This window comes from Eurosta solidaginis, chromosome 4 (genome assembly GCF_040869045.1).
Source record: "Eurosta solidaginis isolate ZX-2024a chromosome 4, ASM4086904v1, whole genome shotgun sequence".
In the NCBI taxonomy this organism is placed as follows: domain Eukaryota; kingdom Metazoa; phylum Arthropoda; class Insecta; order Diptera; family Tephritidae; genus Eurosta; species Eurosta solidaginis.
In genome coordinates, this window is record NC_090322.1 from 224424887 (window position 1) to 224441794 (window position 16908).

At 35.6% G+C, this 16908-nt stretch overlaps 1 protein-coding gene across 3 annotated transcripts in view; it reads right to left on the minus strand.

Moving 5' to 3' along the window:
- The window catches only part of mgl (megalin), an 822751-nt gene that overhangs the window by 22588 nt on the left and 783255 nt on the right, over nucleotides 1–16908 (minus strand). For all 3 annotated transcript variants that reach the window (XM_067784870.1, XM_067784871.1, XM_067784872.1), the window contains exon 5: nucleotides 4308–4583. In XM_067784870.1, coding sequence (XP_067640971.1) covers nucleotides 4308–4583 — 276 coding nt within the window. The remainder of the gene's footprint in view (nucleotides 1–4307; nucleotides 4584–16908) is intronic.

Here is a 16908-nt window from a genome sequence, read left to right on the forward strand (position 1 = left end):
GTTGATTGGATGCCAGTTGAATGGGTTAAATTTTGTGAAATGTGCTCAAGTATGAATGCTGAAATAAAAGTGAAAATGGATAGACTTTGAGCGACTTGATATGGGCTATTTCAAGAACAAAGGCTAGGCTATTAACATTCGTATATTTGGTAGACTCAGTTAAGTCGTCCTTGATATGTAATTCAGCAACTGAGAATGGATTACCCCACCAGCGTACATAGAAACGGCCCTATAATCACTGCGCATTGAATTTGGACTTGCTATGCTGTCGTGAGACATTCAGCAACGCTGTGTGTGGTATGAAGTTTTTGGTCTGGTGGACAGCACAAAACACTTCTTGTACATTCCAGGTAGTGAAAGAAACCGCTGCAGCGATTCGATAGTTGAAGTAAGCATGTCCTCCGTACAACATCTTCACTGTCACAAAACGCAGATGACACTGCAGCATAACTTCGTCTCTATAAGTTTCTATGTACCGCTTTCACTCATGTTGTTAAAGAAAGATTGGTTGTTGTTGTTGTTGTAGCGATAAGGTTGCTCCCCGAAGGCTTTGGGGAGTGTTATCGGTGTGATGGTCCTTTGCCGGATACAGATCCGGTACGCTCCGGTACCATAGCACAATTAAGGTGCTAGCCCGATCATCTCGGGAACGATTTATGTGGCCACATTAAACCTTCAGGCCATTCTCTCCCTCCCCACCCCCAAGTTCCATGAGGATCTTGGGGTCGCCAGAGCCTCGTCTGTTAGTGAAACAGGATTCGCCGCGGATAGGTGAGGTTGACAATTGGGTTTGGAGAAGCTATGTATTGCGCTGGCAACCTGAAGGGTTGCGCTACACAGCCCCTTGAATCTGGTATTTTAGTTGCCTCTTACGACAGGCATACCTACCGCGGGTATATTCTGACCCCCTGACCCGCTGGGAAAGATTGGTGCTAAGGAGGGGTATAGGATATATTATTTCAAGAACTGTTTTTACCGAATATCAGTATAACAACCACATTTCGTAAATGGGAAAGGAAAAAGGGCCCTCACATATGATCCGCCTTAACTTAAGCCCTGCAATGCCGTCAAGGCCAATAAATTTTGTTGCTTTTTTCCTGCTTGGGGCTTTGTCAATTTTTGTGATGATCTTCTGGTTGCTCTCCTATATCTTGTCTTGACGCTTGTCACTGAAACTTTGTTTGCCACCCTAATTAGTCACAAAAAGCTTGCAGAAGTTCCTGACGCTACGTATTACTCGACGTGATTTGTTAACAGAGCATACGTCTCACAGATAAACCAAAATAAGAAATATCGGTGTATAACAGCTCTTTAAAATACCATCGAAAGCTCGTAAAAAAGCGACTTTATAGAAGGCGGTGTTGATTCTCTTTCGGAAATTGAGCGTAATGCATTTGGTCTTTAGTAGGCTTACCAGATGAGCAGCTGCACTAACAAGGATAAATTTGTATCGGTGCTCTTTTGTCTTTGAACTGCGATACTTTTATCTGCTTCTCATATGATATTAAGTCGAACCCCAAAAATCTGAACCTTAAGAGATCGTGGATGGACGCCAGTTCGAACAAATAAATAACACTGCTTGCTGACGTCGTCTCTCGCTCACCATAAATTCTACATATTTCACATTACCGTTCAGAAACAACTTCCGTATTAAGAGTGCTGAATTTCATAGGTCTCATTACAGCCAAAGGTCTGATAACTTCACAGAGCCCTCATGGCGGTTATGCGGGACTGACTATTCTGTATGTAAGATGTAAGATTACAGTGAATCGCAGCGACCACCTCGAAGCAAAAGTCGTGATTGACAGACTATGATAGGAACTGCCTCCCGTTTGTTTGCAAAAAATGCATTAACAGAAAAATTAGATGTGACAATATCATTGAATACTGAAACTGGGACTTTTGATGCGACTACGTAACAGTCTGAATTTACTGCGACGCTTATTAACTATGACGTGGTCACAGTAGTATATTTTAGGGGACTCTTAAAATACCCAAATGATTTAAGGGGCGACTAAAATACTCAGTGATTGGAGGGGCTGTGTAGCGCAACTCTTTCAAAGCGTAGCCAGCGGAAATTATAGCTTTTCTAACCTAATTGTCTACCTCACCTACCTACCTATGCACTAGGGGAAGAGGGGGGGGGTATAAATAGAAGGTTTTATGTGGTCGTATTAAATCGTTCCCGAGATGGTCGGGCTTGTACTTTAATGGTGCTTGTTACCGGAACTTACCGGGTCTACATCCGGCAAAGGACCATCAACATCGATAACAATCCCGAAAAGCTTCGAGAAGTGCCTTTATCGCTACAACAATAAAAATCTCAAATCACTGATCCAACTAGGCGGATCTTATTCTTCCGCTGTGACGGGTGCTGTGATTGATTCTATGATAGCGTCACACCAAAAAACATATTGATCTGTAAAAATCATGGAATCTGACGTGATTTGGCAGAAAATGGTTAAGCTTAGGTGTCCATTATTTTCTATACCACCTTTCGACTACTGATTACTGATTTCGATGATCGAATTCGACCAGTTTTTAAAGACCAATATCCCACAGTGCAACTAACAAAATAAAGAAGAACTTTGATGCATTGGTTAGTTTTGTAAAGAAATATTGTGAGGAAAAGTTTGTGGGTTGTTAACCCGCATAGCCTGGAGTTGAATGCGAAGGATAGTTGGCTGTTTGAAGGATTTTAGATTTAAAGTCGAAAAAGAATTTCAAAAATATAAAAGAAAATGGCAGAACAGAAAAATGTTGATGATTGTCAATTGCACGCATGACTTCGCAGACACGCTGCTGGATACAGAACATATGGAACGGTTGACGTAAATGTACTGGCTATTTAGAACTGACTACCCAATAAACAACGGAACGCATATCTTCGAACGCTGCAGAAAAGGTTAACTATCAATATGAGTTTTGGTGCAGTTTATGATTTGGTACTAAATATTTTCTCAACACTTTCACTTCTCTTATGTCAATCCTTTTTCGTTTCGGCATGTTTGAGATGTGTTTGAGAAAATGAAATTTCTAAATTTCAGAAGTAGGCAAATAGTCCTAGAAAAAATGCACCTGTAATTTTGAGAACGATACAAACAAATATTGGAGAACTAAGTTTATTAATCTATTATCTTTAATCTTAAATCTTTCACCTTTCTTAAATCCTTCGAACTTTTAGCCTTTGAGGTTTACTCTTTAATCTGTGATCTATTATCTTTAATCCTTAGTTGTTGTTGTTGTAGCGGAAAACACACTCCCCTTAGGTTTTGGGGAGTGTTGTCGACGTTGATGATCCTTTACCGGATACAGATCCGGTATTTTTCCGGTAACAAGCACCACGAAGGTACAAGTCCAACTATCTTGCGTACGATTTTACATGACCACATTGAACATTCTAAGCAATCCCTATTTCACCACCTGGTTCCATCGAGCTTGGGGTTGTGCGAGCCTCGGCTGCTAAAGGAGCAGGATTCGTCACGGGTAGGTGAGATTGACATTGGGTTGGAGAAGCTATAAATTGCGCCGCAAGTCCTTAAAATATTTGGGTTTTTTAGTCGCCTTTTACGACAGGCATAACTGCCGCTGGTATATTCTAAGCGCCTTAACCCGCTGGGATGAGTAATCCTTAGTCTATAATTTTTATTCTAAAATCTTTAATCTTTAAAATTTTATTTTTAATCTTTAATTTTTAATATTTAATCCCTTATTTATAATCTTTAACATTTAACATTTAAACTTTACTGTTTACTCTTTAGTCCTCAATATTCAATTTTCAATCTCTAATATTTTAGTATTAATCTTAAATCTCAAGTATATCTCCAGTTGTTTATTGGGTATGTTTAACGGAAAAATTCCAAACGGCCCCCACATTACAGCCAACATTGTAAGCGGTGTAATATTAATGGCTCACATTGGCAGTTCGCCATTTGCGACATACCATGCCGCATCTTTCATTTGAAGCCACAATGAACTAACATGACCTAAAACATATTTGGCAACATTTTCGTGATCTCAGCAGGCAGTAATCAATTGGAAGTCGATAGCCAAGCGTGCAACTTTCAATGAGCATTGAGCTCTTTTCTTTTATAAACTAGCAACATGAACGCTCATACAATTATTGGCAGAGTCCAATAAATCCTTGAAGGGTAGCATATTTTACTGTTTACATAAATATATATTTGTACGCGTTAGGATATGCATGATTTAGAGCACCAAATCTGTTGAAAGACTTTTGTGATATTTTGGTCAATGATGATAATAATGAAGATGGTAATTATCATTATAAATGATTGTATACTTACTGCAGCCTTGTTCATCAGATTTATCACCGCAATCGTCTTTGTGATTACACTTGAGAGAAGCATCAATACACTTCTGACCATTGGCACAACGAAACTGATCCAAACGACACGAGACGCCTGTACAGCCCTCCTCATCACGCCCATTACGACAATCCAAATAACCATCGCAGCGTTTTTCTTTCGGTACGCATGGTCCGGCTAAGCGACTGCCATCAGAGGGAGCCAAACCGCCGGGTGCATTACAAAATACATCGCTCGATTGACATTTTCTGTAAGCTATTGAGTGGTTTTAAGAATCGCAAAGTAAGTATAAGCATTCACATTGTGATAGTTTGTATTATTTATGATGATGATGATGATGATGGTATTGATGTTGATGTGCGTGTTGACGTTGGTGAGGCGTGAAATTTGTGTGGACATTCGGCGAAGTTACAGAAATGAAGCGGAAGTGCCAAGTATTACGCAGAGAAATTGAATTGAAAATGGCAACGTATCGAGGTGTGAATGTGTGCCCGCCAGAGGGCGCGTTTGTGTGTAAATGCATAACCATCATCAATAGCGTAATGCAGTTGTCAATGTCGTTCGTCGTCAGCAATACACAACACGCATTGTACAGGCGGATTTTGTAGGTAACAAAACGGAAAATTGCCGTAACATCAAAGGCGATAGAGCAGCACGTGATGATGGTAGGAAGGCATCGATTGGTTTTTCGAGCAGCCACAAACGGAACACATCAATCCACAATAGCAGCAGCAACAGCAGCAACGCAAATGTAGAATACGAAGACGAAACGTTGGTCCACGTAAAGGATGATTGCAATGCAATGAAAGGAAAAAAAACATACATACAAAGAATTAATAAATCGAATTGAATTTTTTCTCAAAATTTGTTAAAGTTCTATTTATAAACGTACATGTTTGGTTGTATGAATAAAAAATCTATATGCACTGCTGACCATATGAGATACAATACAAGGAGGTCATTTTCGATGAAAGTAAGATTTGAATTATTATTATTAAATTATAAGGCCTTATTTTAAAACAGACTTGACTCATTAAACCCTAAACTAAGTTTCTCCGTGTATGTATTGTTATCAAATATGTATGTATACACATTGCGACCCCCCATAATATTTTTTTTTGTTCTGGAGATATTCCAATAACTTTTAATCGATTACACTTATTCTTTACATTTGAAACTTCTATCAATAATTTTAAATCATGAATCTTCAATCTACAATTTTAAATCTTTTATTCTTAATGTTCAGTCTACTGCCTTTGATTTCTAACCTTTAATTTTTTATCTTTAATCTTTCAGCTGTAATTTGTAATCTTCAACTTTAAGTCTTTAATCTTCAACCTTTAACAAAATGAGTCGTTCATCTTTATTTTTTATATTTAATCTATAAATTTTGCTCTATAATATCTAATCTTTAATTGTTAACCTTTAATCAAATGTTTTAAGTTTTCAATCTCTTATCTTGAATCTTTAATAATTAATTTATAATTTTTAATCTTTGAACTTAAACCCTCCATCCTTTATCTTGAATCTTGAATCTTTGAACTTAAGTTTTTAATCCCTTATCTTTAGTCCTTAAACTAAAATATTTCATCTATAATCTTCAATATTTTGCTTTTAATCTTCAATTTGAAATCTTCAATCTTTAATCTTCAATCTTTGATATTTATTTAATTATTAACCTGAAATATTCTGAGTCTTCAACCTTTAATTTTTTATCTTTAATCTCGAATTTTTAATCTATAATCTTTGATCATTAATATTTAAACCTTAGTCGTTAAACTTTAGTTTTGAGTCTTGAATCAAAAGTTTCTAATCTTTAGTCTATAATCTTGAATCTTTAATAATTAATCTATCATTTTTAATTTTTGATCTTAAACTTTAATTTTTGATTTTTTATCTTTAATCTTTAAACTACAATTTTTAATTATTAATCTTTAATCGTCAATCTTAAATACTCCATCTATTATTTTCAATCCATTGCACTAAATCTTCAATCTGAAACCTTTAATTTTTAATCCTCAATCTTTGACCTTAAATTTTTGGTATTTTACCTCTTATCTTAAAACTTTACCCTTTGATATTTAATCTAAAGTTTTTAATCTTTAATATTCAATATTTTATCTTTAATAATTTATTTTGATAATTTTAATTGAACTTTAGGCCAGATTATTGAATAAAACTTCTCTTCCAGTCGACCATACATATCCATATGTATTCTTGATGATGACTTCAGGTTGAAGTCGAAATATCGAACAAAAAAATATATTTTGAATACTACTAAAAAAAGAAGTTTTATTCAATAATCTGGCCTAAAGCTCAATTAAAATTATCAAATCATATTATATAAGGTTATTAAATTTACCAATTTAATAATTTATCATTAATTTTTAGTTTTTAACCGTTAATATTAAATATTTTTCTTTATTCTTTAATCCTTTATCTTTACTCTTTACTCTTTAGTAGTTTTTGATCAAAAACATATTTCCAAAAAGCTCAGCGTTTCGAATGGGAGCGTGTCATTATTCTGTATAACAAAATTCTGGGTGACAAAATTCTGTAAATTGCAAAAAAATTATGCTTGAACAAAATTCTGCATGTTTAATTCTGGAAGTTAAAATGCCGGAATCATGACATGGCGTAGTCGGTGTTGGATCGGTTAAGGTTTATTTTTTTAAAGTGCGGCCGAAGGCCGCCTACGCAGAAGGGTATACTACGCAGAAGGACATCACCGTGGCGGTAGCCACGGTTATACCACACAGCCGGACTTGGCATGGCGTAGCCCAGGGTTATATTTTATAAGCGCGGCCGAAGGCCGCCTATGCAGAAAGGTGTTCTACGCAGAATTACTGTGCATGGTGCACTTTTTCAAAATAATTACATGACCTCTTTAACATTGTTAACACTATATTTAATACAGAATTTTGTAATACAGAATTTTGAAAGCAGAATTTTAGAAAGCAGAATTTTAAAAAGCAGAATTTTGTTTTTAGAATTTTGTACATACAGAATTTCGACACCAACCCGTTTCGAATTATGTGACCCCACTGTTTGTGGCAAGATTTAAAAATTCATATGACAAAGCAATCAAACAAATTGCATTTGCTTTGTTGCGCTGTACTCGTTTATAAGAAGTGATTTTGTTTTTATTGCTTTTTTGTTATCGCCAATTCTTTTGTAAATTTGTGTCAATGTTTTTATACCCAGCTGTATTTCTACACAGGGTATTACAACCTTGATTGGAAAACGGTTGGTTGTATAGGCATAAAGGAATGGAGATAGATATAGACTTCCATATATCAAAATCATCAGGATCGAAAAAAATTTGATTGAGCCATGTCCGTCCGTCCGTTAGCACGATAACTTGTGTAAATTTTGAGGTATTTTGATGAAATTTGGTATGTAGGTTCCTGAGCACTCATCTCAGATCGCTATTTAAAATGAACGATATGGGACTATAACCACGACCACTTTTTCGATATCGAAAATTTCGAAAAATCGAAAAAGTGCGATAATTCATTACGAAAGACGGAAAAGCGATGTTACTTGGTAGGTGAGTTGAACTTATGACGCAGAATAGAAAATAAGTGAAATTTTGGACAATGGGCGTGGCACCCCCCACTTTTAAAAGAAGGTAATTTAAAAGTTTTGCAGGCTGTAATTTGGCAGTCGTTGAAGATATCATGATGAAATTTGGCAGGAACGTTACTCCTATTACTATATGTATGCTTAATAAAAATTAGCAAACTCGGAGAACGAGCACGCCCACTTAAAAAATTTTTTTTTTAAAGTCAAATTTGAACAAAAAATTTAATATCTTTACAGTATATAAGTAAATTGTGTCAGCATTCAATTCCAGTAATGATATTGTGCAACAAAAAAAAAAAACAAAAATAAAAGAAAATTTCAAAATGGGCGTGGCTCCGCCCTTTTTTATTTATTTTGTCTAGGATACTTTTAATGCCATAAGTCAAACAAAAATTTACCAATCCTTGTGAAATTTGGTAGGGGCTTATATTCTAGGACGATAACTTATTTCTGTGAAAAAGGGGGAAATCGGTTGAAGCCACGCCCAGTTTTTATACACAGTCGACCGTCTGTCCTTCCGCTCGGCCGTTAACATGATAACTTGAGCAAAAATCGATATATCTTTACTAAACTCAGTTCACGTACTTATCTGAACTCACTTTGTATTGGTGTAAAAAATGGCCGAAATCCGACTATGACCACGCCCACTTTTTCGATATCAAAAATAACGAAAAATGAAAAAAATGCCATAATTCTATACCAAATACGAAAAAAGGGGTGAAACATGGCAATTGGATTGGTTTATTGACGCAAAAAATAACTTTAGAAAAAAACTTTGTAAAATGGGTGTGACATCTACCATATTAAGTAGAAGAAAATGAAAAAGTTCTGCAGGGCGAAATAAAAAACCCTTAAATCTTGGCAGGAATACTGTTCGTGGTATTACATATATAAATAAATTAGCGGTATCCAACAGATGATGTTCTGGGTCACCCTGGTCCAGATTTTGGTCGATATCTGGAAAACGCCTTCACATACACAACTACTACCACTCCCTTTTAAAATACTCATTAACACCTTTCGTTTGATGCCCATATTGTACAAACGCATTCTAGAGTCACCCCAGGTCCACCTTTATGGCGATATTTCGAAAAGGCGACCACCTATACAACTACCACCACTCCCTTTTAAAATACTCTTTACTATCTTCAACTTGATACCCATGTCATACAAAGACATTCCAGGGTTACCCTCGGTTCATTTTCCCACATGGTTATTTTCCCTTATGTTGTCTCCATAGCTTTCAACTGAGTATGTAATGTTCGGTTACAACCGAACTTAACCTTCCTTATTTGTTATATAGATAGCATTTTGGAAAACACCAAAAAACCAGATTTTTTAGTAAATAATACACCTAGAATATTGAAATTTGACATGTGGACTGTTATTGAGACTCTTGATACAAATTTGAAAAAAATTGTTTAAAATGGGTGTGGCATCGCCCACTTGTGATAAAATAAATTTTACATATACTATTAATGATAAATCAATAATCGTGAAACCTATCGTAACAAAATTAGGCAGAGAGGTTGCCTTTACTATAAGGAATGCTTTTTTTTTATATAAAAGATTTTTAAAAGAGTTGTAGACGAAAATAATAAGCTATATTTTAGCGAAAAAGAGCTTTGTATCAATAGAATTTTACTTTCTAAATTGAATTATAACATTAAATTGAAAAACACTAAAATTTTTGAAAATGGGTGTTGCACCGCCCTTTTTTTGTCTAAGCAATTTTCACTGTTTCGGGAGCCATAACTCGAAGAAAAATTTACATATCGTAACAAAATTGGGTACATATATTTTCCTTATAGCAGGAAATATTTCTAGTAAAAATGGATAAGATTGGTTAAGGACCACGCCCACTTTTATATAAATGACTTTAAAAAGGGTCGTAGGCAAAAATAATAAGTTAAATCTTAGCGAAAAATAGTTTTGTACCAATCGTATTTTGTGCCATTATAACAAGAAACAGAAAAAACTTCAAATCTTGAAAAATGGGCATGGCCCTTCCCCTTCCCAACGTTTCTGGTGTCATAACTCGATGAAAAACTTGGTGCACATTTATGCCTTTTAACAGGAAATATTTTCAGTAATAATGGACTAAATCGGTTAAATCTTCTTCTTTTATATAAAAGATTTTGTAAAGGTGCGTAGATGCAGGTAATAAGCTATTTCTGGTAAAAGTTGTAAAATTTCGTTAAAAGCCCTGCCTTTTTCTGTAATAACGCTTTTAGTACAATGGCACTTGTTTTATTTGTTCTGTTATATCTTTATTTTAAAATAATACCCATATCTGAAGGAAAACTGCATTGTTACCCGTCATTGGTATTAGCTTCTGTATTCTTTTTGCTTCTTTTAAACGAAAATTAGTTCAAAATAGAACCATATGTATATTTATTATTTATATTTATTACATATTTTATTTATTATTGCGCAGCGTTGTAACACTATTAAGCACTCAAAACAAACAACGACAGCATTTCAAGTGTACAGCTGGGTATGTAATTTTCCGGTTTACCCGAACTTAGACTTCCTTACTTTTTTTTTTAAGTTACATTCTACCATATAAGTTGCAACTATCAATTGTTATTGTTTTACCAACAGTTTCAATGCAAAAGCAAAATTAACAAATAACGAAGTCTAAGTTCGATCAAAATTTTTTTCGTTACTGATGATTCTTAAATATGGAAGTCTATAGCTATCTTGATTCCTTTATACCTGTACAAGCAACCGTTATCCAATCTAAGTTATAATACCCTGTGTACAAGTACAGCAGGGTATAAGAACAGAAAATTTAGAAATCAATGAGAGTTTAAGTTCAAGCTCAACCCAAAATGTTATACTTAGATTTACAGGAAAATTGTGTGTTTCCAAGTAAATAGTAGACAGCCAATGTAAATTATAATAATTTTACATATATTATTAATCATATATTATTATTCAAGCTCAAGTACTAGGCCAATTATCAAAAATTTCAAAAACTTTTGTTTGTTTTTCATATAGATGCGTTTCCTTCATATTGTTACGAATATTAGCAACACTAAGTGGTACTGTCATCTCTAAGCCGATGCTAAGCTTGCTTGCACATCATGCACATCAATAATTCAATCATTAGGTCTACACATATGTACGTGCACGCAGCGGAGAAGCAACGCACAAACACATGCAGATATCTTATCTGAGATATGCAATTATAATTGTGGAAGTGTCGCTCACAAACACACGCGCATATGAGAGCTATACACGTACATCTGTAGCTATAATTATAACAGATAACCAACTAGTAGATTCCAGAATAGAAGCGCCTAGAAGATGCAACGAGGAAATCAAAGAGTATAAAAGGCAGCAATAGTAAAGGCGCTACTATCAGTTTTGATTAAGCACGCAATCTGTCGAGCAATAGCAGTATTATTTTGAAAATCAGTTGTAGTGTTATTGCAAAGAACTTGAATAAAGGCATTATTAAATATTGGAGTTATTTATTCAACAGCTTAGTGATTCGAACTTAGCAGAAGATTGCAAATAAGAGGATTTGCAGTAAATTCGTTACAATATTTATAAACGCAACATCTTGGTTGATTGTGGCGACGTTACTGGAATGCATAGGCTTGTGTTAAACGCATGTGTATGAAAAATTTCATTGTGCCGCGGGCTTTATGGTACTTTGGCTGGACTAACAGTACATCGGTACGATTTAGGTCCGTTCATGCCGCTACAAATCACCACTGAGCGATACAAGTTCTAACACTTTATGTGTTACATAAACGCAGCTGTAGTGGAATTCACTAACTTATTAAACGACATTTGCCATCGCTTTATTTGCGAATGAATAACTATAACGATTTCGTTATTCAGTAACTATTTTGTATCGATATTTGTTTATCGACGATCAGCTGTGTTGTTAATTAAACGGTAAGTAAATTAGCTGCGTTAAAAATCACGAAAATATTTCTGGCAATTTTAGTTGAAACAGAAAATCGGAACTTTAATTAAATACTTTCAAACACGAAAAGCTGCTTTATTTATAAATCAAATGGCATTTGAGTACTTGGCGTACGTTTTATCACAAGATGAAGAATTACTAAGTCCATCGCCAGTGGACAGACACCTTCTTAGAGATTCCAATTGAATGCAACGGAGTCTCGAAAGCTGCACTGACTAACCACAGACTTGGCTCATGATAATTTTTCTCAACTTGATGGTCAATTAAGGTGTACAAGAATAACTGCGGTATCAACAGAGAAAAAAAAAATTTTTAAACCGCATTTATTTACATTTTGTTAAAATTGTGCTTTTCGCATTTTTAGGTTTCCTTAAGCTGTGCTGCCACCTTTCTACTATTAAAACGAAATTTAAATGTCATTTATTTCGAGTCGTTAAAACTAAGTAGTGAATAGTACAATCGCTAGAGCAAGCGACAAAATCGTTAATTAAAATCTCGACAAATCGCATCGCTATAAGTTCGTGAATTCCACTACTGGTTATACAAATTTAGATAAGAAAATGATGGAATGACATAATTGGCCTTTTTAAATATTTGCGATTCCATTTTCAGTTGAGTACTGCAGAAGAAAGTAAAAAAAGAAAGTTCTTTGTTATCAATATGGCATGAATTCGCTTTATTCAAGCCATGGCCCTTTCATTTCCCTTTGCTTCATAATTATTTCTTTACATACTTCGTCATGCGAGACCGTCTTTTGTGTTGTTTATTGGCAATTAAGGAAATACACTGAAAAACAATTTCTCGTTGCATAATCTGATAACTGTCTAAAGAAGCAGAAAAATGAAAAGTTTATAAAAATAAAATATGTATTGTGTGCTAGCGAGCCGATGGGTTTAACATTGCTGTAAATTCTCTATGCAATGGCAATTTCAGATAAAATGGACTAGAGTGTAAGCTTAAACTCAATTCTAGGTGGTGCTATCCGTTTTTTGCCAGGGTTTATCAAAAATTGGCAAACATGTTTGGGATTCAAAGAGGGAGAGTACAAAATTTTTATAAAAATAAGACACCCTAATTGAGTCAATCTCTGACATGTTCTGCAAATCCTAATAATCACAATAACTTACAGATTGACGCGAAGTCTTAAAGTTTGCCGTAGGTCAACCTGACATCAGCCAAATCATGGTCGTAAACACGGAATGGGAGTTATAGGCTCAAAAGTCACGAGAAGTTACAGCAAAAAGCCTGCTAGGACACTCTGAACCGCTATATTACTGCAGGACTTGGATGTGTCTACGCTTTTACCTTGTCTAAAAAGATGCACGGTAAACTATTTTAATAGTCATCGGTTAATAGACATCGGTTAAGCAATGCAACATCCAAACCAAAAGGAATTGCACACAGGGTACCTCAGAGTAGTGTTATATTTCCACTTTTCACCAGAAGGCGTTGTCATTGTTGATAATGAAAACAGGCCCTAGCTCACCTATAGGTGAGCTAAGCTTTAAAATAAACCCCTATTATTTAATATTTCCAGTTTCTTTGCCTCGTGTAACGCGGCACTATCACCGATCAAGTATCCCGAGCGGGTTAGGGGGCTTAGAATAGTACCGCGGCAGGTATGCCTGTCGTAAGAGGCGGCTAAAATACCAAATTGACGCACGAGGTTGTGCAGAGAAACCGTTTTAAGGGGTTTCCAGGGCAATTTATAGCTTCTCCAACCCAATTATCAGTTTCACGAGTCTATGGCGACCCCAATTTCTTCATGAATCTAGGACGCGTGGAATAGCCTACTAAATCGTTCCCGAAATGATCGGTTGTTGTTGTTGTTGTTGTTGTTGTAGCAGTGCTTCGCCCCATCCAGTAGTTGCGACCGATCACAAATTGTCATCAATATCCTCCAACGGGAGTCCACAGATCTGCACGCGAAAAAGGACAACCAACATCTATAACAGCTACAGCAATAACAACATCAACGATAAAGTCCTCAGGGAATTCATTTCCACCGTAAACGTGGCAAGTGATGTAGTGACGTAGTTCATATTATGCTACTTACTCTCCGGCATATAAAAATACTGGGTGCGACGTTCGATAATGACCTTGATTTTCACGAGAACGCAGCCGCACTTAAAGGTCAGAGCCGTAACAAAAACCTCAAGTCACTGGCTGGCATTACTTACAGCAAAGGCAAAGAAACGCTGGCCGCTTGTTACGCGTATCCGATGTAGTCACCGAGCTTAAAGAAACACACTGGATATAACTGCAGGTCTGTCAGAACAACGCGCTCAGAATGATGCTAATGACACTAGAGCATCACCTACACAATGAGGCGGGAATATTCCCCATAAAGGAGAAAAACGAAATGCTAAACAATCAGATTCTCGTTAAATTCCCAGAACCAATTTATCTAGGAATATAAAGGGATATCTCCACAAGCACTACAAAGAAATTTGGCATAACAGAATTCAGCCGTTTGAGCCATAAGAGCATAAAGACCTCATCTTCAACATCCGCGAAGAGTCGTCAAAATCTTCCATCGATAAATGACAGGAGAAACGCGTTCCCAGAATCCAATACCCGAAACTCGGAGTAGAGGAGAGCAGACTTCCCAGGGAAATACGCGTCACTCTGGCACAACTTTGATCTGGGTCTATAATGTGTGCCCATATGGCAGCAGTCATCTTTTCAATTGTAAATGAAACGCCTATAACAGCTACGTCCATTTGATTCAATTCTATTCAAAATACAAGTTTCCATGGACTTCCGCTAGAGCATATCGACGAAAATGTGTGGGAGACCGCACCGATTGGATCGGCGAAGAAGAACCGCAAACGAATGCCCGCTTATGATGACAAAGTATCATTTAGTAAGGCGAATGAGGGAGCGAAATAAATCGCTGAAGAGTCAGTTTCTACAAAGCGTCACCAAACACATTGGCCGAGTCACACTTTATGACCCCAGTTTTCTCTGGCTCAACTTTAATCTGGATATTGTGCCTCATACTTATACAATCTCACTTCCATACACATACATACATAAGACATATGTATATGTTCTGTGAAGTGTTTCGACGACACAAACTATGATCCCACCACATTGACGCTGATGAGGATGGAGCGTAAAATTGTTTAACAATAAAATAACTAAAAAAAATTTTATAAGTTAAACGGTTTTATTGAAAACAATACTTACATGAAGTAATAATAATATTAAAAGCTGGAAAATAATTAGGTAGGTCCTACGTACTAGTCATCACACTCCCCATCAATCTAGGGCCATGATCAGACAACTAAATAAAAGAGTTGGGCGCGTGAAATTTCTAAAAATGTGAGGCGTAGCATAACCTGATTAAGGCTCAGTTGGTCTTATATATGACTATCAATAGAAATTTGACGCGTCCAATGCTTTTATTTAATTGTCTGATCAACCCCCTAGGTTGATTAGGAGTGTGACGACTAGTACCGAGGACCTACCTAATTATTTTCTAGCTTTTAGTATTATTATTACTTCATGTAAGTATTGTTTTCAATAACACAGTTTAACTTCACATTTTTTTTTAATTATTTTATTTTCACTTTTTAGTCTTTATTTAATTGCCTATTATTTCTCATTCTATTTAGTTCATTTAGTGACTCATTATTACAAGGCCTCTTTCCTGACAATCTCTTACAATCTAAGTCCTCAATACATAATTCTTCCAAAGACTTTATTCGACTCTGCGCCACGTATGCTTGTCCCTCCTCGAACTCCACTGATGCCACTTCTACCGGACTGTATGTAAATCGGACATCATAGGTCGCTTTCTATTCATGTATGTATTATGCGTACCAAATATGACCCAAATCGGACCACAAATGGAATTTGTTGAAATATTTCGATCCATGCGCCACCTATCGGAGATTTTTTTTCTTATTATTGCATTGTCATCGGGTTCTGAACTATATTCCAAGTTTGAAGCTTGTAGCTTATCGGGAAGTTACTTAAATTTTAATTACAAAATTCGTGCCGGCCGGCCGTCCACCCTGTCAAGTCAAGCTAAATAAAATCGTTTAATAAGAGCAATCTCGCGCTGCGCCATCAGACGTAAACTCGTAAATAAAACTTGGTTACTTGATATCAATATACAGAAACTGTTGCATAGAGATTTATCTATTTTCTACGAAGATGTTTTTCATGCAAACTGAATTAGAAACTTACACATTTCTTAAATATTTTTATAACACTTTCAACAGATACGAATTTTCCCTTAACATATGTACTTTTGTACGTATTATAGCTTAATTTTATTATAAGTCATGCATTACGTAATGACAGTTGTGTTCTGTACTTAAGTGCCCCAGAGGATATGAAAATTATTCAAGTACGTATATATATATATATATGGCGTATTAAATATGATAACCAAACTACAAGTGAGTGCGAGCAATGTGCGTTATAGAGATAAAATGGCAAAAGGAAAATAAATCTTTAAATATACACAATAAACTTAACACAAACAATAACATGAAAGGACAACATCAAAAATTTGCGTTTTTTCTTACTGAAATTACTATCATAATCGTAAAGTGCTGAAGTGACTGAATGACCACAAAAATGGTTAAACGCAAGTACAAAGGCGTCACATGATGACGAGGAGAAATTGGATGTGAGTGGTAGCTAATAAAGAATGGCAGACTAAAGGACACTGCAAAGATTTTAACGCAATATTTTTTCTAGGACATATGTGCGAAAGTGCTTATAAATTGTATATATGTTTCTAGAGCTGGTCAAAATTTTTGCCCAACAGGAGTATAGCAAAAACGTAATCTTCTGATGATTCTAAGAAAAATTTCTCTAGACACCATAGCTCTAAGTCCGATTTCGAGGTCCCCACTTTTATAAAATATTGTAACGTATTTACTGCAAATCCTCTTATTTGCAACCTTCTGCTAAGTTCGAATCACTAAACTGTTGAATAACTCCAATATTTAATAATGCAAAATGGCCATTATTCAAGTTCTTTACAATAACACTACAACTGATTTTCAAAATAATACTGCTATTGCTCGACAG